The sequence below is a fragment of the Mauremys reevesii genome, linkage group 6 (genome assembly GCF_016161935.1).
Source record: "Mauremys reevesii isolate NIE-2019 linkage group 6, ASM1616193v1, whole genome shotgun sequence".
NCBI classification, from domain to species: Eukaryota; Metazoa; Chordata; order Testudines; family Geoemydidae; genus Mauremys; species Mauremys reevesii.
Window position 1 is genome coordinate 61,701,655 of NC_052628.1, and position 24,871 is coordinate 61,726,525.

The following is a 24,871-nucleotide window of genomic DNA, read 5'->3' on the forward strand; positions in this document are numbered from 1 at the left end:
TCTCTGTCCTACAGAGTCACAGCCTGGCACTGCTGTTGTACCACTGTAGTGTAGACACTCCTATGTTGCCAGAAGGGATTTTTCCATCAATGTAGATAATCCACCTCTCTGACAGGGGTTAAGTTGTTCTAAATTTTTGCCGTGTGAGACTGTTTTCCCAGCCCTGAGTGATGTAGCTTGGTTAACTGAAGTTTTAGGTGTAGACCAGACCTCAGAGAGAAATATCCATGGAACTTTTATCTTTGTTGCATTGGAGAGGTGCTCAAAGATCTCAGTCCTGGTTTTGCAACAACCAGCTGAACCCATTTCAGAACAGTATTGTATAAATGAATTTATATGGAGCTGTACTGACACCAGTTTGCAATGTGATATGACGACAAACAGGCCAATGCACCTTTTGGATGTGTACAGAGAAACATGGAGCAAGGAGGAAATGATAGTCTTGGGTGGAATCATACCTCCTAGTACTTTGGCTTTGGGGCACTATATTACTGAAAAGATGCTCACAAAGAGGAACAGATTTAGACAAAATGAATGAAAGATATTGGGGTTATAGAGATTGGTTTGAGGAAAGAATACATGCGCTAAGCATCACTTGGATAATAGCTTAGGAGTCACTGAGTATTAAGGTTTTGTAAAAACAAAAGATGGAGAAGAACTATAGTAATACAAGATGGGGTATATTTCTGTGTGGGGACAAAATTAAGGGGAAATCTAGGGTAAATGTTAGGGAAAAACTTTGACCTTTCTCAGACTGTGAAATTGTTCACTAAGGGAAGTAATGAAAGCCCTGTAAACTAGGCTGGACAAAACAATAGAAAATATATTAGGGCTGTCAAGCAATTAAAAAAAAATCTCAATTAATTGCGTGGTTAAAAAAATAATCACACGATTAATCACACTGTTGTTAATAGAATACTATTTATTTAAATATTTTTGGATGTTTTCTACATTTTCAAATATAGTGATTTCAGTTAAAACACAAATACAAAGTGTACAGTGCTCACTATTTTTATTACAAATATTTGCACTGTAAAAAACCCCAAAAGAAATAGTATTTTTCAATTCACCTCATACAAGTACTATAATGCAATCTCTTTATCATGAAAGTTGAACTCTGTTTTGTTTTTGAATGCAATCTAAAACTTTAGAGCCTACAAGTCCACTCAGTTCTACTTCTTGTTCAGCCAGTCACTTAGACAAACAAGTTTTACATTTGCATGAGATAATGCTGCCCTCTTCTTGTTTACAATGTCACATGAGAGTTAGAACACACATTCACATGGCACTGTTATAGCCGGCGTTAAAAGTTATTTACATGCCAGATGTGCTAAACATTCGTATGTCCCTTCATCTTCATCCACCATTCCAGAGGACATGAGTCCATGCTGGTGACGGGTTCTGCTCAATAATGATCCAAAGCAGTGCAGACTGACGCATGTTCACTTTCATCATCTGAGTCAGATGCCACCAGCAGAAGGTTGATTTTCTTTTTTTGATGATTCAGGTTTTGTAGTTTCCACTTTGCAGTGTTGCTCTTTTAAGACTTCTGAAAGCATGCCCCACACCTCGTCCCTCTCAGATTTTGGAAGGCACTTGAGATTCTTAAACCTTCAGTCGAGTGATGTAGCTATCTTTAGAAATCTCACATTGGTACCTTCTCTGCGATTTGTCAAATCATCAGTGAAAGTGTTCTTAAAATGAATAACATGCTGGGTCATCATCCGAGACTACTATAATATGAAATACATGGCAGAATGCGGGTAAAACAGAGCAGGAGACATACTATTCTCCCTCGAGTTCAGTGAAAATGTAATTAACGCATAATTTTTTTAACGAGTGTCTTCAGCATGGAAGCATGTCTCTGGGATGGTAGCCAAAGAATGAAGGGGCATACAAATGTTTAGCATATCAGGCACATAAATACCTTGCAGTACCAGCTACAAAGTGCTATGTGAATGCCTGTTCTCACTTTCAGGTGACATTATAAATAAGCAGCAGTCATCAGTATTTCTCGTAAATGTAAACAAATGTGTTTGTTTTAGTAGTTGGCTGAACAAGAAGTAGGACTGAGTGGACTTGTAGGCAGTAAAGTTTTACATTGTTTTGTTTTTGAGTGCAGTTAAAAAAAATCTACATTTGTAAGTTGCACTTTTACAATAAAGAGATTGCATTGTGGTACTTTTAAGAGGTGAATTGAAAAATACTATTTCTTTTGTTTATCTTTTTCACAGTGCAAATATTTGTAATAAAAATAGTCAAATAAAGTGAGCACTATACACTTTGTATTCTCTGTTATAATTGAAATCAATATATTTGAAAATGTAGAAAAAAATCCAAAAATAGTTAATAAATTTCAATTGGTATTCTGTTGTTTAACAGTGCGATTAAAACTGCAATTAATCAAGATGAATTTTTTTGAGTTAATCACGTGAGTTAATTGCAATTAAGCGACAGCCCTAACATATATTACCAGGAAGATGGGGCTGGATGATATACATTTTTTCCATGTTGCTGATGATTGCTGAAACATGAGGCATATAATGGTCTGGTCTTTGTGTTTAATTTAGGGAATGGGAATATTGGGGGACAGTAAAATTTATTTCCACAGTTTCTTGTCTTCAAATATAAGGATGTCTTTTTACAATGTTTTGATGCTTTAAAAATGTATATATAGTTTTCTTAAATCTACTTCACCAAGGTGTGTCATGGGTGAGTGAATATGTGAAAGAGATCGTGGGATAACAGAAACATCTGTTTGGCTTAATGTTTCCCCCTATCTTAAGAGGGGATCTGATGAATATTGCACTGTGCTTAAAGAGGGAAAGCAGCTCCACAAACTAGTAGGGCTTGGCAGATTTGGTATATTGGTGACTCTTGTTTCCATACAGTTCAGTTATGCCTGTCATGCCCTAGAAAGACAAATATTTGTGTTATGAATGTGACAGGTTTCCCTCTGGGTGCCACCTGGAACTAGAGAACCACTGAGCCCTCTGACCCACCAGCCTGGGCTCCCTCTCTCACTGTGCTGCTGTGACAAGCTGCAGACATGGTCCTGTGGTCTTATACTACCACCAGCGTACGCATAGGTAAGGACACACCCAGCTGCAGTTACATGCAGGTTATCTGACCAGCCACTGCATGTGGACCAACAATAGAGAGGCTACAGCCAAAATAACCACCAGCTTCCCAGCCTAGGACCCCAGAGTGGTATCTTTCTGTCCTGGCCCAAACCCCAACCAGTATGAATTTATTATCCAGTTCGCCTCCCCCTCAATGTGGAGAGGAAATGCAACATCCTTTGCCCCATGCACTTCACTCCAACTCACTGGTTTAGATAAAGTAAAAACAAGTTTATTAATTACAAAACTTGGTTCCCAGACAGGTTTGTGGAAAAATACTGACATCCCAAGATGGAGTCCAGAGACATGTCATCTGGTCACATGCCTTTGCAGTGTTATAACAGCCATTGCTTACAGGCTGGCCAGAAAGTTCACAGGAAGGTTAAGTTCTTCCATGGTCCATTGTCTTTGCTGATGGGCCATCAGCACTGTTTGGCTTCTTCACTGTTGTACCAGAAAGGCTAATTGTGGGGGTCACCCTGAGTAAGCATGATTGATATACAGATACATATTCAATATTCCTAACTTTAGATACAAAAATGATACATGCATACAAATAGGATAATCATATTATCCTATTTATAACAAATCATAACTTTTCTAATGACACTTCACATGACCCGTCTTGTATAAAATTCATCATAATTATATCATCATGTCACTGTGAAGAATATGGGGTGCACTGTCACAATGAAGTTTGATAGAAGAAAACCATATTATATGTTTAAATTATTTGTACAATTTTGCTGAGAAGATTTAAGAAAGCAGTATGATACTCCAGTCCAGAAACAGCCTGCTGGTACTCAAGTGGAGCTACAGGTTTTGTGTAAAATTAACACCTGAGATGGGAATGTAACTTAAACAGCAAAATTCGATTTAACCTTTTTGATGGAATATATTTAGATTCTGTACATTGTCCAGATGAGTTGTTGTTCATTTGTAGCTTTTCTGTCTATAGTGTTGGTCATGAAGATCAATCTGTACCTCTCCTTTCTGACTGAGAAATTAGAATGTAGCATTCATTGTGAGGGAGCTGAGAGATTACATTACAAGCACCAATCTGCTGGTGAAATACAGCACTAATACAAGCATATTTATATTTATTTTAAGTTGGATATATCTAGTTTAGTAGCTGAAAGATTTTAATTCCCACATTTTGCTTTTTCACATTCCTATTCCTTATAAAATTGTTGTGGAATTTTTTTTGGCTTGAATTCTCTTTTCATTCTCTCCAGTTTGTGTCCTCTCTGCTTCAATCAGATGCAAGTGTGGAAGGGGCAGGTGACTTCACTTTTTATTCAGAATATTTCCCTAGGGCCCAACAGGAATTTAGAATTAAACTGACGAGGCTTGTCTGTTTCAATATCCCTGCTCTTACATAGCCTTTACTTACTTTTTGTATGGCGCTTAAAAAAAAAATAGTAAAGAGAGTGGGTTTGGAAAAAATCAGGATATCCACAATCAGTGTCCAGTGTAGACCCTTGTTTCCAAATGACTGGAAAAAAATGGCTTTAGGGAATGAAAGGGTTAACTTCTGAATAGAGTTTTTCCTAATATACAGTTTCCCTCTGTGTTTGTGAATGTTGTGTCAACAGCTCAGTGTGGATTGTTACACAGTTTGATGCAACAAGAGGTCGTCTTTGACATCAGGTTTATAAGAAACAGCACAGGCTTAACTATATATTTTGTTAGTTTGGTCGTGACACATAGGCTTTTGGAAGCAAGCTCTTTTTAGCCAACTTGTTGACTTCAGTTGTATATTAATTTAATTCCTCAACTAGTGTGTGTGATGCAAAAAGAAACATTTTAGAGACGTTTGTCAACTTTAAACCTGTTGTGCTCGCACAGTGTTTTATTGGTTGTGATTATTTCTGTAGCATTAAACAAAGAGCTGCTACTTTACTATCTATGGAAGATGGGAATAAACGTTGTAATTTGCCTCTGAAAAGTACGTATCTACCAATGAAAGTTGAAGAGTCTTGATTTGGTGGTTCTTGACCCATAATTTCTTGGCTATTCGTACATTTTTGTGTAAATTTTCTATCACCTTTTTATAACAGTTATTGGACCTCATCTACTGGATTAAACTAATTTAATTCTTCTTTGTATGCTGTAATAAATTTTACTAAGTTAACTAATTCTGTATTGAAAATTCCATTTTTCCCCCATCAAAACTGCATGTCAGAAATTCCTAAAATAAGTCTGTATGGGTTGCGGGGGTTAATAGCAGGATAGACATTTTTCAGTTCTTTTAAAAGATCCTGTCCATGTAATTAATGTCTGGCAGATGTGTGTTTAAACATTTTTGTAATGTTGTTATGGGAAGATTAATATCAAAGTGGCACAGTAAGTATTTAATTACTTTAAATGGATCAGAGATCTTAAAACCTCAGATCTATTCTTAAAATTGTGGTAAACTAGTGGGGAAGATGCACCATCTTCCGTGTTTCTAATGTGTCTTATTAACATGTAAGATATATGGCTCTGTACAACAAGTAAAGCACTGAATGTGCCCTGGATGGTAATATTTTCATAACCATTTTTGTTCACTCTGTTTTGTATCTCTTTCCATCTTGCCTGCCTTCCTTCCTTCCCTTGCAACGTTTCCTGATAGTGTTGGACTTGAGAATATGCTTTTACTGGGGTTAGGCCTTATTAAAGATGTAATTCTTGCATTTTAATCTGAACATAGTTATAGTCTGACTTTGGTTTGATCCCCTTTAGTAAGAGGTTCCACATCTACAATTCTGGCACTTAAAATAGTCCCTTAAACCTGAGAGCATTTAAAGATAAGGTTGTTAGGTTGCTGCTGATGTGGAGCCAAATGAGGGAGCCAAGCTCTGCATATTTTGCTGCTTGGCTCCCTCATTTGGCTCCACATCAGCAGCAACCTAACAACCTTATCTTTAGTCTTCTGTTACATCATCAACTATGTTGCAAAACTAGAATTTTTAGTCAAATAAAACTCCATTCATAGCAGTGGAAAAGAAATCATTGCATGTGGCAGTGACAGTGAAGTGGTAAGGAGAAACATCTTATTTTCAGGCTTTTAAGAAGCTTTTGGAAACAAATGAGCTTAAGCAAACAATAATTGTCAGTCTCTTTCTGAATAGAGGAGTAAATAATGTTCCAAAGGTAAAACACTTCTAGTTGTATAATACTGACTGCCTTTAAATGCTGACAAATGGCTCTTGAGTAATCAATAGCTGGGTTTGGTCAGTGTGTATCCGTGTGCTATCAATACGTTACTGCGCTATGAATCTGATGTGCTCTGTACACGTGCTTTATGTGAAGCTGGGTTTTTTCAGACCACAGAACATATTTGACAGTAAGTGTCAAGTATTTCTAACACTTGATAATGGCATAGTTGTCCCAGTGAATAGTATGCATCCTGAATGCAGTTTTTGGCAACTTACTGTGGGTATCTAAATAACATACTTGCCTTCAATACTGTTCTGTTGTTTTTCTCACCAGCATGGATAATTTAGGCTGGAATGACCTGAAAATAGCAACGGATGAATTTCACAGACTTCAGAAGTTGGCTAGATCCCTTAATTGCTACATACAGTTGCACACTCTGCTTTAGTTCCTGACCACTCGAGTTGTCTCTTTTTTTCCACAGAATTTGAATGGGAGAGAACTGAAGGAAACTCTTAGAAGTGTGACCATCTTTCCTATGATAAGAACTGAAACCAGATGATGGGTAACGCCTTTAAAAGCAAACTAAATAAAATTCCCCTAATTATTAAAGGTATATGAGTTTTGTAAAAGTCAGAAGTTTTAATTCCAATTCTGACAATAATGGTATAATTTTTGATTTAGGAAGCATTTATGTAGGTAACATACTTGGCTAAGCATTGTTGGTAGTTACTAGGAATATGATACAGCCCTCCATGAGAGAGAACAAAAGGACATATATACTGTAATTTTAATTTTTTTTAAAAGTGATGGTTAAAACCCCCTAGAATGCAGTAGAGGTAATGTTATGTTACTTTCCTGTGTGTCCACCCTAGCAAAATTAGTACCCCTATTTCAGCAGCCAACAGTAATGGCACGGATGCAGTCGTACTTATCTTTTCATGTAGGACCTTATGTGTTAGGTTTAAACAGGATTCTATAAAAGCAGTAAAACCCAGAGCCCTTTCCACACTAGCACATGCATCTTTGCTACTATTGGTGCAGCTGCTTTGTTTCTGGCAGTTGCTGAAATACTAAGTTTTATGTAGGTGAGTATGGTAAATCCCAAGTTGAATTCCTGTGGAGGTTTCTGGCAACAGGGAAAACTGCTGAAGGGAAGTAGATTTGAATCAGGGAAGATTAGGTTTTACATTGGCAAAGAATGCTCTTTGGATTATAATTTCTATTTTAGAGTACATTTGGAGAAGAGGGAGGTGGCATTGTATTCCAAAACTCCTATGATGCATCACTGAAGTAAAAAACTCACAAAGGTCTGATTTGGCTGTTTTATTGCTGAATGTTTGAAGGTCTATATCATTGGAACACACATCCTTTGTTTGGGTAGGATTAAGTTTACATATATGTATTTTATACCTGTTTTTAATTTATTAGTTTGCTGTGTTATTTCTGGTACATGTTTAGGTGCAAAAAAGTTAAATAGTTTGGTATGCTACTGCTATGCATGGTCAAGAAGTGAGCTATGGAGAGCATAAACAGGAAGTGCTAAGGCTTGTAACTTAAAGCAGGAAGCATGAACATGATGTGCATTCTGTTGACATTCCCTTTAAAGGAATTTTACCATTGCTGGGTATCTTCTGAAAAACCACAATTTTTCACTAGTATAGCTATTTACAGATTAAACTGTAAAACAGAATGCCTATTTGTCAGTCAAGGTATAAGGGGTACATACAGTCTAACTTGGTGCACCTTGAAAGCATACTATATTGAGGAACAGAAGGGAGGAGTTGAAGATTCTTGAAGATCCACAGGAGATACCTCTTACCCTAAAAATCTATCTTGTTCCTCTCTGGATGAGGAGATGACAGCTGCTCCAGTATCACCTCCTGATGATGTCGAGTTCTTTCAGAAGTTACTGGGAAGGATAGGGAAAGCAGATAAATTGACACTCTCCATTCCAATCTGCAAGACAGATTGGCAATGCAAATAAATGGAGTCATAGAAGCCTGCAAAAGACCTATGGCAGACTTCAGCCTCTCTACTTCCAGTGTGAAATGAGCAGAAGAAAAGATACCAAGTCATGCAAAAGTTATTTGAGTAGTTCTACTTGCATCCGACTCCTAGCTCCCTACTGGTATCTGCAGCACAGGAGATATCCAAGCAGACAGGACCACCTAAAACCACACTCCTGAGGACAAAGATCCCTAGAGACCTCTTAGGTAGAAGGACCTACACTCAGGCATCTCTTCAACTACAGACAGCCAACTGTCAAACCCTATTTGCTAAATATGACTATTTAGCATGGGACAGAGTATCACTGTTCATTGAGCTCCCCTAGGAAGCTAGGGCTGACCTTATAGCCATTGTTTAAGAGGAACAATTAGTAGCCAGAACGTGGCCATGGCTATCACCATGAGAAGAGCATCCTTATTACACTCCTCAAGGATTCTCAGAAGTCCAAATGACCAAAGAAGATCTCCACTTTGAAAGTCCAGATCTGTTGAGCTCCTGCATGGATGAGTTCTTGCATATTGTAAATGATTCTAGAGCTGCTCTGATGTTATGCTTATAAGAAGCACACGGAAGGGGGAGGGATAGCTCAGTGTTTTGAGCATTGGCCTGCTAAACCCAGGGTTGTGAGTTCAGTCCTTGTGGGGGCCACTTAGGGATCTGGGGCAAAATCAGTACTTGGTCCTGCTAGTGAAGGTAGGGGGCTGGACTCAATGACCTTTCAGGGTCCCTTCCAGTTCTATGAGATAGGTATCTCTCTCTCTCACGATATCGATATATAATCTTTTTAAAGGGGATAAGGCAGTCGGTCACGTTTATGAGAGTACAATTTAAGCATTGAAATCAGCATATGCGTACACACACACACCCCAAAAGGTTCTGCAGCTGGATCTTATAGTTACCAGTCCTAAGTGTTGCTCGGTCAGGTCCAGTGGCCAGGAGGAAGGGGGAGCTGGGCTCTGTCAAATGTGGCCAGCACATCCCTCGGCCTGCGCTGCTTCCCGCAATCCCCACTGGCCTGGAGTGGGGAACCGCGGCCAGTGGGAGCTGCGATCAGCCCAACCTGCGGACGTGGCAGTTAAAGAAACCGGCCCGGCTCACCAGGGTGCTTACCCTGGTGGCCACGTGCCAAAGGTTGCCGATCCCTGGTTTAGCATTATTTTGAGTTGTTACCGGGAGGATCCACAGCTGTTTCTTACCTGTCTCTTTGGCTCAACTCCTTATCTCGTCCTTGGGGTGTATGCCTTTGCTTTAGGGTGGTCAATCTGCGATTCGGGTGATTGATAATAAAGTTGGTGCCTCTTGACTCCTCCACTCCCTTCTTTATCATCCGACCCAGTTATCCTTTCTCAGTTAATCATCATACATTCTTCACTTACACACAACAGCAAGTAAGTCAATTACAGCCATAAAACTTCTATCCTTCTGTGCTGTATAGACTATCGCCACCTCCCCTTTGAACTCTTATCCAAGTGCTCTCTTCACCATCTCACTCTTAAGTCTTCCTGGTGGCCATCACCTCAGCCAGGAGCATTAGTGAGATTCCCTGGGATAAGATGGTGTCTGGGTGTTTGCTTTTTGTGTTTGTTTGTTTTTTTCATTTAAACCTTCAACATCCTGTTTTCTTCTTCAAAGCACCCTGAAACCTGTGAGGAAGTACTTTATATGTTTTCAGAGTTTGTTTCTTTATTACTTAGACAGGACAAAGCCATTCAAGAAATCACCCTGTTTTTGGCATTGGGGAAGGGTGTGCAAGGTCAGGCCAACTCATCCCAGAGATTGTTCAGTTCAGTGCATTACAGTCTGTTACCAACTGGCAGATGCATCCTTTCCATCAGGAACTCAGGCCCATTCAACTACAGCTGAGACTACCTCTTTAACATGCCTAGAATATTTGTGTATCTGAGATATGCAGAGCAGCCTTTTGGCACGCAGCCCACATCTTTATCAAAAATTATACCCTGGATTTGGTGATGTGAGCAATTCTTAACTGTAGTTAGGATCCCCTAGTACTCACCTCCTATTAATTTGGAACTGCTAGCTAGTCTCCATAAGAGGGATCCACCCAAGACTCAGAGAAAGAACAGTTGCTTACCTTACAGTAATTGTGATTCTTTGCTTTGTCTGTGTGGATCCCAAAAGCTACAGATTACAACAGGGGATTGATCATCAGGGCTCTTTGGTTCTATAGACAACTGTTTTGGCCAAGTTACTTTGCTGTGCTTCAGATTTCTGCTTAAATGGGCATAACATATGCCTTCGTCATAAAATCATTGTCTTTATATTTATAAACCACTTTAATACTGAAATGAAAGTCATTGTAAATGTTTAACTTTGTATTATCTCTTTAGTGTAGAAGTATCATTCATTTTGCAATCTTTTTTTAATGGCCTGGAAAAAATCATGCTGTCAAGTAGAAATATAGTTGTTTCTCTGCTACAGTAGAATTTTTTTGAAGGTAGGTCTGTTTGCAGAACTTAACTGGCTTTAAAATCTCTAATCATGGTGATTCCCTTATTTAATTTTTGGCTAATATTATTGTCAAACACCTTTCTTTTTGCCTTTGTTAGATGCATAATGTGATCATAAAACTGTGTAGTAAAAGTAGTTGAAGTCAAGAATGAGAGTTAAATTTCTGAACTTTTAAAGAGGATTTTATTCACTTCTCTAACAAAGGCAGAGGGGAAAAAAATTTCTGCACTTCATCTTTTTCAACCACCCTTCCTGATGGAAATAAATTTGCTTTTGACTATTATTTCCTTTGTTTCATGATTGATGTCCAGTGGTGATTAAACTGTAAATCAGTCTCAGAAAGAACCTTTTCCCCTTAAAATATACACATTTATTTAAGGTTAATTTTAGTTTGTCTTGGGATTTTTAATTATTTTGGCACTTTTTCTTGACCATGTATGTATTTTTTGTATCAGATGGTAATAAATTTGAAAATTGTGATATAAAAAAAGGTTCGATGAAATGTAATTTTTTTCAGGAATTGTTCTTTCTTTTCCTTAGGATAAAAGATTGCCCTCTCAGAGAAAATTAACCTGTGGTGTTTTGTTTCTTTTGGAGCAACAACTCAATGAACTGATGATAGCAGTTAAAGTGCATTTGGCAGCTGACTTTGTCACAGTAACAAATGACTGCAAGAAGTGACAAACTGCAAAGGATTTGTATGTTCCCTGGCTACTGAGAATGTGCACAGTATCTCAGATATTGGAGTGGCTGCAGTTTCAACATAGATCAGTTTAGTGCTTGTAAAGATGTCGGTTAGCGCAACAGAGAGTGACCCTCCTAGATTCTTTGTGGGTGGTGAAGATGGAGATGAATTATTGGATTCATCCAGATCTGCCGACTTTGATCATTTCTATGACCATGCAGAAGAGGAGGATGAAGAGTATGATTCTGTAAGTACTGTAGGAAAATCTTTTTTAAAAGGTATAGTTAATGGCATAACTTACTTTAAAATACTAAAGGCTGAGAAATATTCTCAGAATTTACAGGTACTGTGATCATAATATGCATTAGGAGTTTGATTCTGTTAGTTGCTGAGCGCATTAGACTCACCCCAGCAGAATATTTGAGTACATGCTTAACTTATATCATGAGCAGTCTACTAAATTCGAAGTTAAGCATGTGCTTTAGTGCTTTGGTCGATTGGAGCCAGGCAGCTCAGAATCTTGCAGGACTGAGTCCTTTGTGCAACATGTAGAAATAAAGGCATCAATAAAAATAACATGACTTTATGGCAGGGTTGGGCACACTTTTTGGGCCAAGGGCCACATCTAGGTGGGGAAATTGTATGCAGGACCGGGGCAGGGCGTTGGGGTGTGGGAGGGAGTGCGGGGTGTGGGAGGGGGTGCAGTGTGCAGGAAGGGACTCAGGACAAGGGATTGGGGCAGAGGAGGGGTGTGAGGTATATGAGGGGGCTCAGGGAAGGGTTGGGGTGCAAGAGGGGGCTCAGGGCAGGGGTGCAGACTGTAGGAGGGGTCACAGGGCAGGGGGTTGGGATGCAGGAGGCGTGCAGGGTGTACGAGGGGGCTCAGCGGGGAGTTGGGGTGCAGGAGTGGTGCAAGGTGCAGGCAAGGGGCTTAGGGCAGGGAGTTGGGAGGTTGGAAGCAGGAGGGGTTCAGGCTCCAGCCCGGCGCTGCTTACCTAAAGTGGCTCTGGGATGGCAGCAGTGTGCACCAGGGCTAGGGCAGGCTCCCTGCATGCTTGCCCTGTCCCCGGTCCTGCGCCGCTCCAGGAAGCGCTGTGGCCCCTGGGGAAGGGGGTGTTGGAGGGCTCCATGTGCGCTGCCCTTGCCGCACCTCCAGGTACCTCCCCTGAAGCTCCCATTGGCCGCGGTTCCCCATTCCTGGGCAATGGGAGCTGTGGTGGGTGGTGCCTGGAGGCAAGGGCAACGCACGGAGCCCTCTGCCCCCCTGCCCGGGGGCTGCAGGGACGTGGTGCCGGCCGCTTCTGAGAGCGGTGCGGGGCCCACGGCACCATGGGGGACAATTCCACGGGCCGGATCCAAAGCCCAGAGGGGCCAGATCCAGTCCGCGAGCCATAGTTTGCCCACTCCTGCTTTATGGTCTTAGAATAAGTATATCTACTAGCATATTTGTAGCTACTTTCTCTTGCTGCTACAGGACTCTTCTTTGGCCTTCATCAGTGTAGTATACATGTAACTACTCAGATTACTTTAAAAAGATGGGGTCTTAATGACTGTTGTTGGTGAGTCAAGATATTAACCCAGAGAAAAAATATATACTTATAAAAATTCTTCAGTTTAGAAAATCACTGATTAAGGTCCTTGTTTCAGCTTTAATATGAAATCATGTTATGTGAAGAACATGCTAATAACTTCTAAAAAAAATTCTGAACATTTTTTTTCCTTGTGTGTTGCTTCAGAGTTCACATATGTGCAATTTTCTGGTCCTACAAGTTTCAGTCAATAAGCAAGTACTTAGCCTCTGAAATCTTGCAATTTAATTTACATTGTACTGTACTTAACTTCTGAAGTAGTGATCTAAAATTGATATTTGGGTGATCGCATGGTCACTCATGATTATCATGGTAGGGTAGTGGATGGAAAACAAGTAAGATTTTTTTCATTCCCTCAATTACTCCTCATTTTCCAGTAATTGACTGCCACCTTTCCACTATCCTGTTGTTTCTTACACTGGTCTCTAGAAATACACAAGGAAGTAGGGTTTTTTTTGTTTTTGTTTTTAAAAATTATTTATTTATTTAAAGAATACCATAGGTGGTCTTTCAGAAGGTTCTGAGCTTGGAGTTACAGTTGGTGTATTTGCTAACATCTTAGCTTGACTGATAGACTGCAAAGCAAGAGCTACTATATCTAAATCATTATGCAATAACTCTTTTTAAAACTACAGTTCTCAGCTCAGCCTTTGCTTCAAAATAATACTAGAAGATGCATAACTTGACTTCTCCAGGAAGTGGTCACTAGACTACATTTTAATTGATTGTGAGCATGTCTGCTTATAAGCGAAGTGCAATACACTGTTAATGCATCATAAGGCTGCACAGTTAAAATCAATTAGGAAAGGCAAACTAAGCATCCAATAGCATTTGATAACTTGAACTGCATTGGCTTTTGATATATTTGTGGCACACTACACATTTAAATAAATCCACTTAAAATTGTCACATTTTCTTATCTCTAAAAAATTTGCTTTCCTCCTTTGCTGTTTGAAAGATCCACTCAAAAAAGGAGAAACCAATATAAAGAGAGACTATGAAACTGGCTATACAGGAGGTGTTTTGAAATGCACAAAGTAAACAGAAAAACTAGAGAGAGATTTTTCTCTAATCTGTTACAATAATCCTACTTTATTTGTAACAATAGTGTGTAATAAAATAAAAGGAGGTTTGGGGCTTCTAGGTATGTCTAAATTGTTTACATTAATTTCCAGGGGACTCTTCTACATAATCTCATTTGGTTTTGACATTCACAGCTCAGTTTTTGATTCTCTCAAATTTGTGCCTGAGAAAAGCACTCATAACAATATTCATAAGTGTGCATTAGTGCATCAGAACTTATATCAACGCTAGTGCTGCTGACAATTTGTCAAGTCATTCTTCATGTGGCAATAGTAAGGCAAATTGTCAAACACTGTTTTTTGTGAACATCTAATATTGCAAATTGGTAGATGATAATTTAAAAGTAATATCTACAAATGTTGGATTGGACTATAATGTTCCTGTTCATTGGCTAGTTAAGCACTTATTGTACCCTGGGAATACTTAATCACTCTCCTTACCACCACAAACAAAAAAACCCAACACCACTAACTCTTACTAACTTTATTTTTTGTGTTAGCCACCAGAAAGGCTGATTGTGGTTGGGATATGTTCCATGGCAAAGAAATCCAAGTCCAAACCAATGAACGAAATTCTGGAACGCCTCTCCATGTTTAAGTACATCACAGTGGTAATATTTGAAGAGGATGTCATTTTGAATGAACCTGTAGAAAACTGGCCTTTATGTGACTGTCTCATTTCTTTTCATTCTAAAGGTAAAGCTTTCCAAGTAGTAGCATGAACCTCTCACTTTTAAACTTCATTTTAGCCTCTTTTTTTTATTCTTTTAATTGAATATTTAGCCAAATTACAAGTTAGCAGTCTCTAGGGGCTTTTTGTTTTGGGTATTTGAAAAAAAATAACATCACAATTATAATATTTTAAACCCAGCTTTTAGTATTTCAGCTATTACAGCGTTAAAATATTATTGTATTAAATGTTTGGGATCATCTAGTCTGCTGTGGCATTTGAAATCTAGTTGCTGACCAGACAAATAACATTTACTTATTAAGCTATCAAATATATTTGTTCACCTCACCCCAGTAAGCACAGGACCATTCTCACTTAAAGAAATACTTTTGTACATCTCTTGAGGAATCTTTCTCTAGAAGAAACAATGTTCATTCTGGATAGTCACATCCCTCTACCTCTCTCCTCTGTACACTGGCAAAATACTAAAGTATTCAGTGACTAGAGATGTAGAACACAGTTTTCTAATGGTTGGAACGAAAGGGCAAGGAGCCAGAGGAAAAGGTGTTTTCTAATAGTCTAACTTGATTTACTGGGTTACTAGGCTACTCTGACTTTTGTGCATAGGCCAGTTCAGCTATAGATCACACTGATTAAAACATTTAAAAAAAAAAAACCCTCTACTCATTCAGGTCATATGTATAATATTGAAATTGAAGGGTTTTTTTTACCCAAATACTTAAACATGACACTAGTAAGTTAATATATATTCCTTAATAAACCTTGTTTAGGATTTCCACTGGACAAAGCAGTTGCCTATGCAAAACTCAGGAATCCATTTGTAATCAATGACTTGAATATGCAGTATCACATACAAGACAGGTAAGTAATAACCACAAATCAGATATAAACCACTTCAGCTCTATTTTACTGAAAATCAGCAAATAAAATAACTATTTAAGACTGTGAAATACTGGTAATATCTTGGGATTGTCATCACAATGACACCACTAATATATGCATCATTCTACAGCAGTCTAGTAAATATACTGGCTGACACTATCTCAAAAATATTGTGTGTATGTGTATGTGTGTGTGTGTGTGTGTATATACGCACACATGTTCTTATGTTCTTACATACATGTAGAAGACAGTAAATTACAAAACAAATGACTAGTAAATAATAGATAGGTGTATCTTGTTGACCTTAATCTGGAATTGGACTGTACTGCTTTTGATCAGTCCTTTAGAATTATTTATTGCTTTATGTTGTGGTGTCTCTTAGAGGTCTGGTCTAGGTCAGGACCTCATAGTGCTAGGTTCTGTACAAACATATAGTAAAAGACAATTTTTGCCTCAAATTGTTTACAGTCCTGAAAGTAGAATGGAGTAGGGGCAGTGCCTTTCTCAGTTTGGTAAGATTTAGCATATAGTGGGTACTACTGCAGTCGAAATAGTAATCACAAGTTCTTCTTCGAGTGCTTACTCATATCGATTCCAATTAGGTTTGCGTGCGCCGCGTGCACGCTCGTCGGAAGATTTTTACCCTAGCAACACTCGGTGGGTCGGCTGGGTCGCCCCCTGGCGTGGCACCACTATAGCGCCGGATATATACCCCTGCCGACCCAACGGCCCTTCAGTTCCTTCTTACCGCCCGTGACGGTGGTTGGAACTGTGGAGCGCGGCTTTGCTGACCTCCACATCCCTAGCTTCTTGTAGTTCTTTACTCTTTACTGTGTTTATAGTTCGAGTTCTTGTAGTTATAGTTAGTTTTAGTACTTATATTTATAGTGAGTGTATATAGTTGAAGGGGGGATCGGGGATTAGCCCCTTTCCTCCGACCTGGTGCGGGCCCATGCCCAAGGCAGCGGGATTCAAACCGTGCTCGGCGTGCCAGAAGCCGATGCCAATAGGGGATCCCCACGACTCTTGCCTCAAGTGCTTAGGGGAATCCCACCTTACGGACAAGTGCCGCATTTGCAAGTCATTCAAACCAAGGACGAAGAAGGAGCGGGACTTTCGATTGAAGCAGCTCCTCATGGAGTCGGCACTTAGTCCTGCAGCACCAGTACCGAGTGCCCAACAGACTGCCTCGGTGAGGAGCGCCCCTTCGGCACCGGATCACTCCAGTACCGAGAAGGAGCCCCGGCACCGACCTCTACCAGCACCGACTCCCCGGCACCGCTCCCTTTCCCCGACTGGGAAACGCCATAGTGCTCTGACCCTAGCCTCGCAGAAGGAGCGCTCGTCTAAGTCAGTTCATTGGACACCGGCATCCACTGCGGCACAGTCAACACCGGCAACGCAGATGGCAGCTCCACCTAGCGCGGCACTGTCAATTCCGGTCCCACAAGGGCCGTTGAGTCCAGTGCCAGATAGCTCCCTGGCTCATGCTGTGGTTGAGCTCGCTCTCCCTTCTACGCCGGAGACCTTCTCTACGGCAAGAGAGCTCATTGCTATGACGGAGCCGATACATCCTCAACCCCCGGCACCGCCAGTGTGGGTTGTTCAATCCGTCAGCAAGCCGGCCCTGATAAGGCCTCCTTCCGTCAGTCCACTGGAGAGGCATCATTCCAGATCACAGTCTCGGAGACGCTCCTGATCACACTGTTCCCGCTCCCGGCACCGCTCTCCATCGCGGTACCAGTCGCACTCGCGGCGACGTTCAACATCTCGTTCACCGGACAGATACTCCTGGCACCGATCCCACTCTCGGCACCAATCTTGGTGCCGTGTGTCCCGCAGTCCCTCCCGGCGCAGGGACTCGAGATCCCGGTCGACCTCCCAGCACCGGCATGGTAGAAGGTCCCGGTCTCGCTCGCGGTACCGCCATGCCCGGTACCACTCCCCGGTACCGCCCCGGGATCGAGCGTCAAGAACAGTGGCGTCCTCCCAGGGTCTCTCGGCACCACCGTGGCCTTCGAGACACACATCGGTATTGTCTCAGGCTGGTAGTGCATCCTACCATCAGGAACGTGACTCTGTTGTTCCCAGCCATTATCCAGAGACACAAAGCCACGAACAAGGTCCTCATCCCTGGTCCTTTTGGACACCTTGGGCATACCACCAGGCCCAAGGTGCCCCATCAGTGGCTCAAAGGTCGGCCCCGTCAGAACACCGAGTACCAGAGGCGACAGTGAGCCGCCTTCCCCCCGCGGGCACGGACGAGGCTCCAATTCAGTCTGCAGTCACCGAGGTTCCACCTGATGCAGATGGTGCCCCTCCAGTCCACGACCCACCTCAAGACCCGTTGGTCCCAGGCCTCTTCTCCTCACCTGATGAGGCGGTAGCAGGAACAGCCTCCTCAGGCCCTCCCCCGATCGATCTCAGGGCCCATCAAGACTTCTTGAGGAGGGTGGCCCAGAACATGAACTTGCAGATGGAGGAGGTTGCTGAAATAGAGGACCTGGTCGTGGACATCTTATCAGCTGATGCACCTCTTAGAGTGGCTCTTCCGTTCATCCGCACTATATAAGCCAATGTGGACACAATTTGGCAATCCCCAGCTTCAATTACACCTACAGCTAGGGGAGTAGAGAGGAAATATATGGTCCCCTCAAAGGGGTACAAATATCTCTACACCCACCCACCTCCCTGCTCGCTGGTTGTCCAATCGGTGAATGAACGGGAGCGTCATGGCCAGCAAGCATCAGCTCCTAAGGCGAAGGAGGCTAGATGCATGGACCTCCTAGGCCGTAAAATATACTCGGCTGGGGGCCTCCAACTTAGGGTGGCAAATCAACAAGCCCTCCTAAGTCGGTATAACTTTAATACGTGGGTGTCTGTGGGGAAGTTTACGGAGCTTCTTCCCCAGGAGTCCCGTCCAGAGTTTACGGCCCTACTTGAAGAGGGTAAAAAGGTGGCAAGAACCTCCCTCCAGGCCTCTCTGGATGCAGCGGACTCGGCGGCCAGAACTCTCGCGTCCGGGGTAACAATGAGACGTATCTCCTGGCTACAGGCTTCAGGCCTTCCCCCTGAATTGCAGCAGACCATTCAGGATTTACCCTTTGAGGGCCAGGGCCTTTTCTCAGACAAAACCGACCCCAGGTTGCAGAGTCTGAAGGACAATCGGGTCATAATGCGCTCGCTGGGTATGCACACGCCGGTGACCCAGCGAAGGTCCTTCCAGCCCCAGCCACACCGCCCTTACAACCAGACTAGACAGCGTCAGGATGCTACCAGAAGGCGTGACGGGGGAATCGGCGGACACAGTCTGGCCCTCAGGGAACCCAAAGTCAAGTGCCCCGTAAGCCACCAACGGGGCCCAAACAAAACTTTTGATGGGACGTCCGAGGACGGCCCACCAGTTACCCTGCCAGATCCTTCTCCCTCCTTCTTCAACCACCTCTCCCATTTCCTCCCTGCCTGGTCCCAGCTGACCTCGGATCGTTGGGTCCTCCACATGGTGGAAGTGGGATACCACCTCCAGTTTGTTTCAGCACCCCCCTTCCACCCTCCCTACCCGTCCCTCTTCAGGGACCCCTCTCACGAGCAATTCCTCTTACAAGAGGTCCAGGCGCTCCTAAACCTGGGAGCCATAGAGGAGATGCCAAAAGACATGAGGGGCAAGGGGTTCTATTCCTGCTGCTTCTTAATCCCCAAGGCAAGGGGCGGTCTCCGACCGATCCTAGACCTGCGAGAACTCAACAAATTCATGATAAAGCTGAAGTTCCGCATGGTATCCCTGGGGACCATCATCCCATCCCTGGATCCGGGAGACTGGTATGCCGCCCTTGATATGAAGGATGCGTATTTCCAATCGCCTTTTATCCACCGCACAGACGGTACCTCCGTTTTGTGGTCAGCCACCAACACTTCTAGTTCACGGTGCTTCCCTTTGGTCTTTCTACGGCCCCAAGAGTCTTCACCAAATGCATGGCTGTAGTAGCCGCCTCCCTCCGGCGTCGTCGAGTACACGTCTACCCGTATTTCGATGATTGGCTCATTCGAGGGACTTCCCAGTCACAAGTTCACAGAGTCCTACTCAAGCTCCGCAGGGACAGAGCCCACCTGATCCTCATTGCTCCAGCGTGGCCGAGGCAGTACAGGTATACCCTGTTGTTCGACCTCTCAGTGGCAGACCCGATTCCCCTGCCACCCTGCCACTCTGGCCGGACCTCATAACACAGGACTTGAGCAGGCTTCACCATCCGGACTTGCAATCCCTTCATCTCACAGCATGGCTGCTGCGTGGTTGAGCCAATCTGAGTTGCGTTGCTCTGCCTCGGTACAACAGGTACTCTTGGGAAGTAGGAAGCCTTCCACTAGGATGACATCTCGCCAAGTGGAAGCGTTTCTCCCACTGGTGCGCTCAGAGTAACTTAGTCCCCGGACAGGTCCTGGATTACCTCTGGTCCCTGAAAGAGCAGGGCCTGGCGGTCTCTTCTATAAAGGTACATCTGGCAGCTATTTCTGCCTTCCACCCAGGCGAAAGTGGCCGTTCAATTTTTTCTCACCCCATAGTTTCCAGGTTCCTTAAGGGATTGGAACGGTTGTACCTTCAAGTCAGACGCCCAACCCCTACCTGGGATCTAAACCTGGTGCTAGCCAAGCTTTTGGGTGCCCCCTTTGAGCCTCTGGCCACCTGCTCGCTGCTGTACCTTTCCTGGAAGAATCACTTCCTCGTCACTATCACCTCGGCGAGACAAGTATCGGAGCTTCGGGCCTTGACAGCGGATCCCCCGTATATGGTATTCCACAAGGACATGGTACAGCTGCGACCACACTCCTCTTTCCTCCCTAAGGTGGTGTCTGCCTTTCATGTCAATCAAGACATCTTCCTCCCAGTTTTTTTCCTGAACCTGCACTCATCGCGTCGGGAACAACAACTACATACTTTGGATGTCCGTAGGGCTCTCGCGTTTTATATAGAGAGAACCAAACCCTTCCGACGTTCGCCTCAGCTCTTTGTAGTGGTGGCAGACCGCATGAAAGGCATGCCGGTCTCTTCCAAACGGATCTCATGTTGGGTGACGTCCTGCATGCGAACATGCTATGAATTGGCTCACGTTCCCGCTAGCCATCTCAACGCCCCTTCTACTCGGGCGCAAGCCTCTTCTGCCGCTTTCCTGGCCCATGTCCCCATCCAGGAAATATGTCGGGCGGCTACCTGGTCATTGATTCACACCTTTGCCTCACATTACGCATTGGTTCAACAGTCCAGAGACGATGCAGCCTTTGGTTCAGCAGTTTTGCATTCTGCAACGTCTCACTCCGACCCCACCGCGTAGGTAAGGCTTGGGAATCACCTAATTGGAATCGATATGAGCAAGCACTCGAAGAAGAAAAGACGGTTACTACCTTTGTAACTAAAAAAAACAGGAGTACTTGTGGCACCTTAAAGACTAACATATGTGGACATGTGGACAGAGCTGGCATCGGGCTTTGTTGCAAGGATAGGTTCCTGGGTTAGTGTTTATGTTGTATGGTGTGCGGTTGCTGGTGAGTATTTGCTTCAGGTTGGGAGGCTGTCTATAAGCGAGGACTGGCTTGTCTCCCAAGATCTGTGAGAGTGATGTGTTGCTCATATCCATTCCAAACCCTCCCTCCTTCCCCACTGTCGGAGTAGCCGGCAAGAAGGAACTGAAGGGCCATTGGTTCGGCAGGGGTATATATCCGGCGCTATAGTAGCGCCACGCCAGGGCGCGACCCAGCCGACCCACAGAGTGTTGCTAGGGTAAAAATCTTCCGACGAGCGTGCCCGCGGCGCGCGCACACCTAATTGGAATGGATATGAGCAACACATCTCGAAGAACAACAGTTACAAAGATGAGTAACCGTCTTTTATCTCGCTTAGATATGTCCCTAATGTCCTTCTCTTACCCACACCAGTTGAGTCTGTGAAGTTCAAGCAGTGAGAGCCTGATGTTGAGTTTTTAAAATTAATTAAAAGTTTAACTTTTTTTACTTTCAGCTTTGTTCTGTGGAGACATTTGTAATTACTGTCAGTCTCAAAGTATTATTTCATGAGCATTTCACTTTGTCGTTGCACGAGACACTTAGTGACAAACATTGAAAGATATTGGCAATGGTAGAGGCCAAGATAGTAATTGTGAAACAGTGGTTGTGAAACAAAGAGAAGTTTAGCTGAAATTATATTAAATTAGGGGTGGGCAAACTACAGCGAGCTGCACCATGCGTCTCGGCCCTGCTCTGGCCGGGGCACTGGGTTGGTGGCCACACCATGCGTCTCGGCCCCACTCCGACTGGGGCGCTGGGTTGGTGGCCACACCATGTGGCTTGGCCCCACTCCGGCCAGGGCACAAGGTCGGGGCTGCATGATGCGGGTTGGCCCCCCGCTCCAGCGCTCTGGCCTGGGCGCAGGGACGGGTTCCGCACCACGCAGCTCTTGGAAGCTGCAGCATGGCCCCGCTCTGGCTCCTATGCGCTCCAATGGGAGCTGCAGGGGCGGTGCCTGTGGATGGGGCAGCATGCACAGCTGCCTGGCTGCACATAGGAGCCAGAGAAGGGACATGCCACTGCTTCTGGGAGCCACTCGAGGTAGGCACCGCTTGGAGCCTGCCCCAGCCCTGATCCTCTCCACACGCCCCCCAATCCTCTTCCCCAGCCCTGATCCACCTCCTGCTCTCCTAACCCCTCGATCCCAGCCTGTAGCACCCTCCTGCAACCCAAACCTCTCATTTCCATCTCCACCCCAGAGCCTGCACCCCCAGCCGGAACCTGCACCTCTGCCCCAGCCCTGATCTCCCACCCTCCAAACCCCTTGGTCCCAGCCCAGAGCATCCTCCTACACCCCAAACTCCTTATCCCGAGCCCCATCCCGGAGCCCTCACTACTTCCTGCACCCCAACCCCAATTTTGTAAGCATTCATGGCCCACCATACAATTTCTATTCCCCAATGTGGCCCTCGGGCCAAAAAGTTTGGCCACCCCTGTATTAAACAGACGAGTCTCACTGAAATGCACGGAGAAGTTAGTGATGTCCCAAAAAGTCAGATATTACATTTCATATACTATTTGTTATACTTACGTACAACATTATTTGATTGTAGAGTTCATGTGGTTTATTTGCTACGTTTTTATCCACAACATTTATGCAAAGAAAAAGCCTGTTCAGATGTTAGTGTTCTGAGTCCCCATTGTCATCCAAAGTATCTTCTCTGTCTGCATTGTGACCTGGCGAAGAGCTCTGGGTAGCTCAAAAGCTTGTCTCTTTCACCAACAGAACTTGATTCAATCAAAGATATATTATCTGACCCACCTTTTCTCTCTCCATCATGAAAAGCAAATATTAATAAATGAATAGTTAATGAAGTATAGAAACACTGGAGCCTTTTGTACAGTAAAAAAAGTACAATTTCAGACACCTACCAGTTGATGACCAACAGTTGTTGCAACAGTGCACAAGCATTTCAGCAAATTTGGAATTGCATTTGCATGGAGCACGTCTCTCCATATTCTGCTGTTCCTGTCTTGTGACAGACTAAAAGTGTTGGCATTGCAATTCGAACTGGTTCAGTGACATTGGTGTGAAGTGCAACTGTCTAAATAGACATCCCTTAAAGCACTGCATACGTGAACAAAGTACCATGATAGTTATGATTATATAAAGTAAGCTTTGAGTTTCATGGACTATAAAATGTAAATATTCAGACTTTATTGCTTTGGTTGGATAACCTTTGTGCTCTTCTTTTAGGAGAGAAGTGTATAGCATCCTCAAAGCTGAAGGTATTTTACTTCCTCGTTATGCAATTCTGAACCGTGATCCAAACAATCCCAAAGGTAACAGATTTTCCTAACTTTCTTATTAAGGTTCTGTTTTTACAACTTGGAATATTTTGTTAAACATTTTGAATGGTAACCTTTAGCATTCTGAACCCTCTGCTTGCCTGGACCCACTTCTGTGCCCCTTTCCTTTAATTCAGTCAATGACTTCCTGCTCATTGCAAGGGGGAAGGAGATGGGGAGGAGCAGATGCTTACAGCAAAAGTTCCCTACAAAATGTAGTTTTTAACTCTGCTGTGGAAGTGCTTCTGACAGATTTTGGACTTGCCATCGTCCCTCAGAAGCAGTCCCATCCTGAATAACTTTACCAAGTCTGGCTGGCTGGTCTCCCTCAGCCCAACATAATGAGACCCAGGGGCGGCTCTAGAAATTAGGCTGCCCCAGGCAGCGCGGTGTGCTGCGCCGCGCCGCTCTCCCCCCGGTCCCGGGGTCCCCTCCCCCCCGGCTCCGCTTGAGCTCCCCGCCAGGGGCCCACCGGAGCCCGCGGACGACCCGCAGCCATGACATGGCGGCTCTCCACGAGAGCGGGGGAACGCGGCCCGAGGCCGGCTGCGGGGCTGGGGGCGGCGGGTCGGCGGCGCGGCTCGGCGGCTCGCAGCGCTGCCCGGTCCAGCAGCCGGTCGGGCCGAGCGGCCCCTCTCAGTCATGCCTGCGGTCCGGTCGGCGGCGGGGCGGGGTGGGCGCAGGCATGCGCAGGCATGCGGGCACGCACACCCCCCCCCCCCCCCCCCCCCCCCCCCCCCCCCCCCAAGGCTTTGCTTTGCTTTGGTGCCGCCCCCCTGCCTCCTGATGAGACCACACAGGGCACAGATACTGGGAGACAGTAGGAGGAGCTAACATTTTGAGCTGGCTGAGGGCTGTCGTTGTGGAGAGTGCTAAGGATGAATTGGTACCAAAGAGCTTGCACAGTCAATGCATTAACATTTCAACAGACTTACAACAAAGATGTTGCTCCTGGGATAAAAGGGTCAACATCAACAGTTATGGCAAATATGCAAATAACTTCATAATGAAAATAGGCTGTCCAAGCTTCTGTTGATCTAACTAAGGTATTTATATGACCCTCATCTTTAAAGTATCTGAATGCTTCACAGTCTAATGTATTTCTACTCACAACATACCTGTCAGGCAAGGAAGTGCTACTATTTGTACTTCAATTCCCATCTGTAAAATATAGAGACTATATTTAATTAAATAAATACTATTGGGAATTGTGTGATTATGAGAGACTTTAATTTTCCAGATATAGCTCAGATGACAAATGCTACTACTAATAGGGCCTAGATTTTCCTTAATGTGATAGCTGACAGATTTCTACACCAAATAGTCACCAAACCGACATGAGGTGATGCCATTTTAGA

The 24,871-nt window shown here is 43.9% G+C and overlaps 1 protein-coding gene across 16 annotated transcripts in view; it reads left to right on the forward strand.

Annotated features, from left to right (window-relative positions):
* The window catches only part of PPIP5K2 (diphosphoinositol pentakisphosphate kinase 2), an 83,127-nt gene that overhangs the window by 1,300 nt on the left and 56,956 nt on the right, over positions 1 to 24,871 (forward strand). For 3 of the 16 annotated variants that reach the window (XM_039545517.1, XM_039545530.1, XM_039545531.1), the window contains exons 1-6: positions 4,811 to 5,070; positions 6,745 to 6,873; positions 11,280 to 11,671; positions 14,596 to 14,791; positions 15,557 to 15,647; positions 23,422 to 23,507. In XM_039545517.1, the coding sequence (XP_039401451.1) occupies positions 11,528 to 11,671; positions 14,596 to 14,791; positions 15,557 to 15,647; positions 23,422 to 23,507 (517 nt within the window). In that variant the 5' untranslated portion in view covers positions 4,811 to 5,070; positions 6,745 to 6,873; positions 11,280 to 11,527. Of the gene's footprint in view, positions 1 to 2,984; positions 3,090 to 4,808; positions 5,071 to 6,078; positions 6,143 to 6,744; positions 6,874 to 7,491; positions 7,641 to 11,279; positions 11,672 to 14,595; positions 14,792 to 15,556; positions 15,648 to 23,421; positions 23,508 to 24,871 lie in introns of those variants that run through there. The other 13 variants (XM_039545518.1, XM_039545520.1, XM_039545523.1 and 10 more) reach the window with 12 other exon arrangements.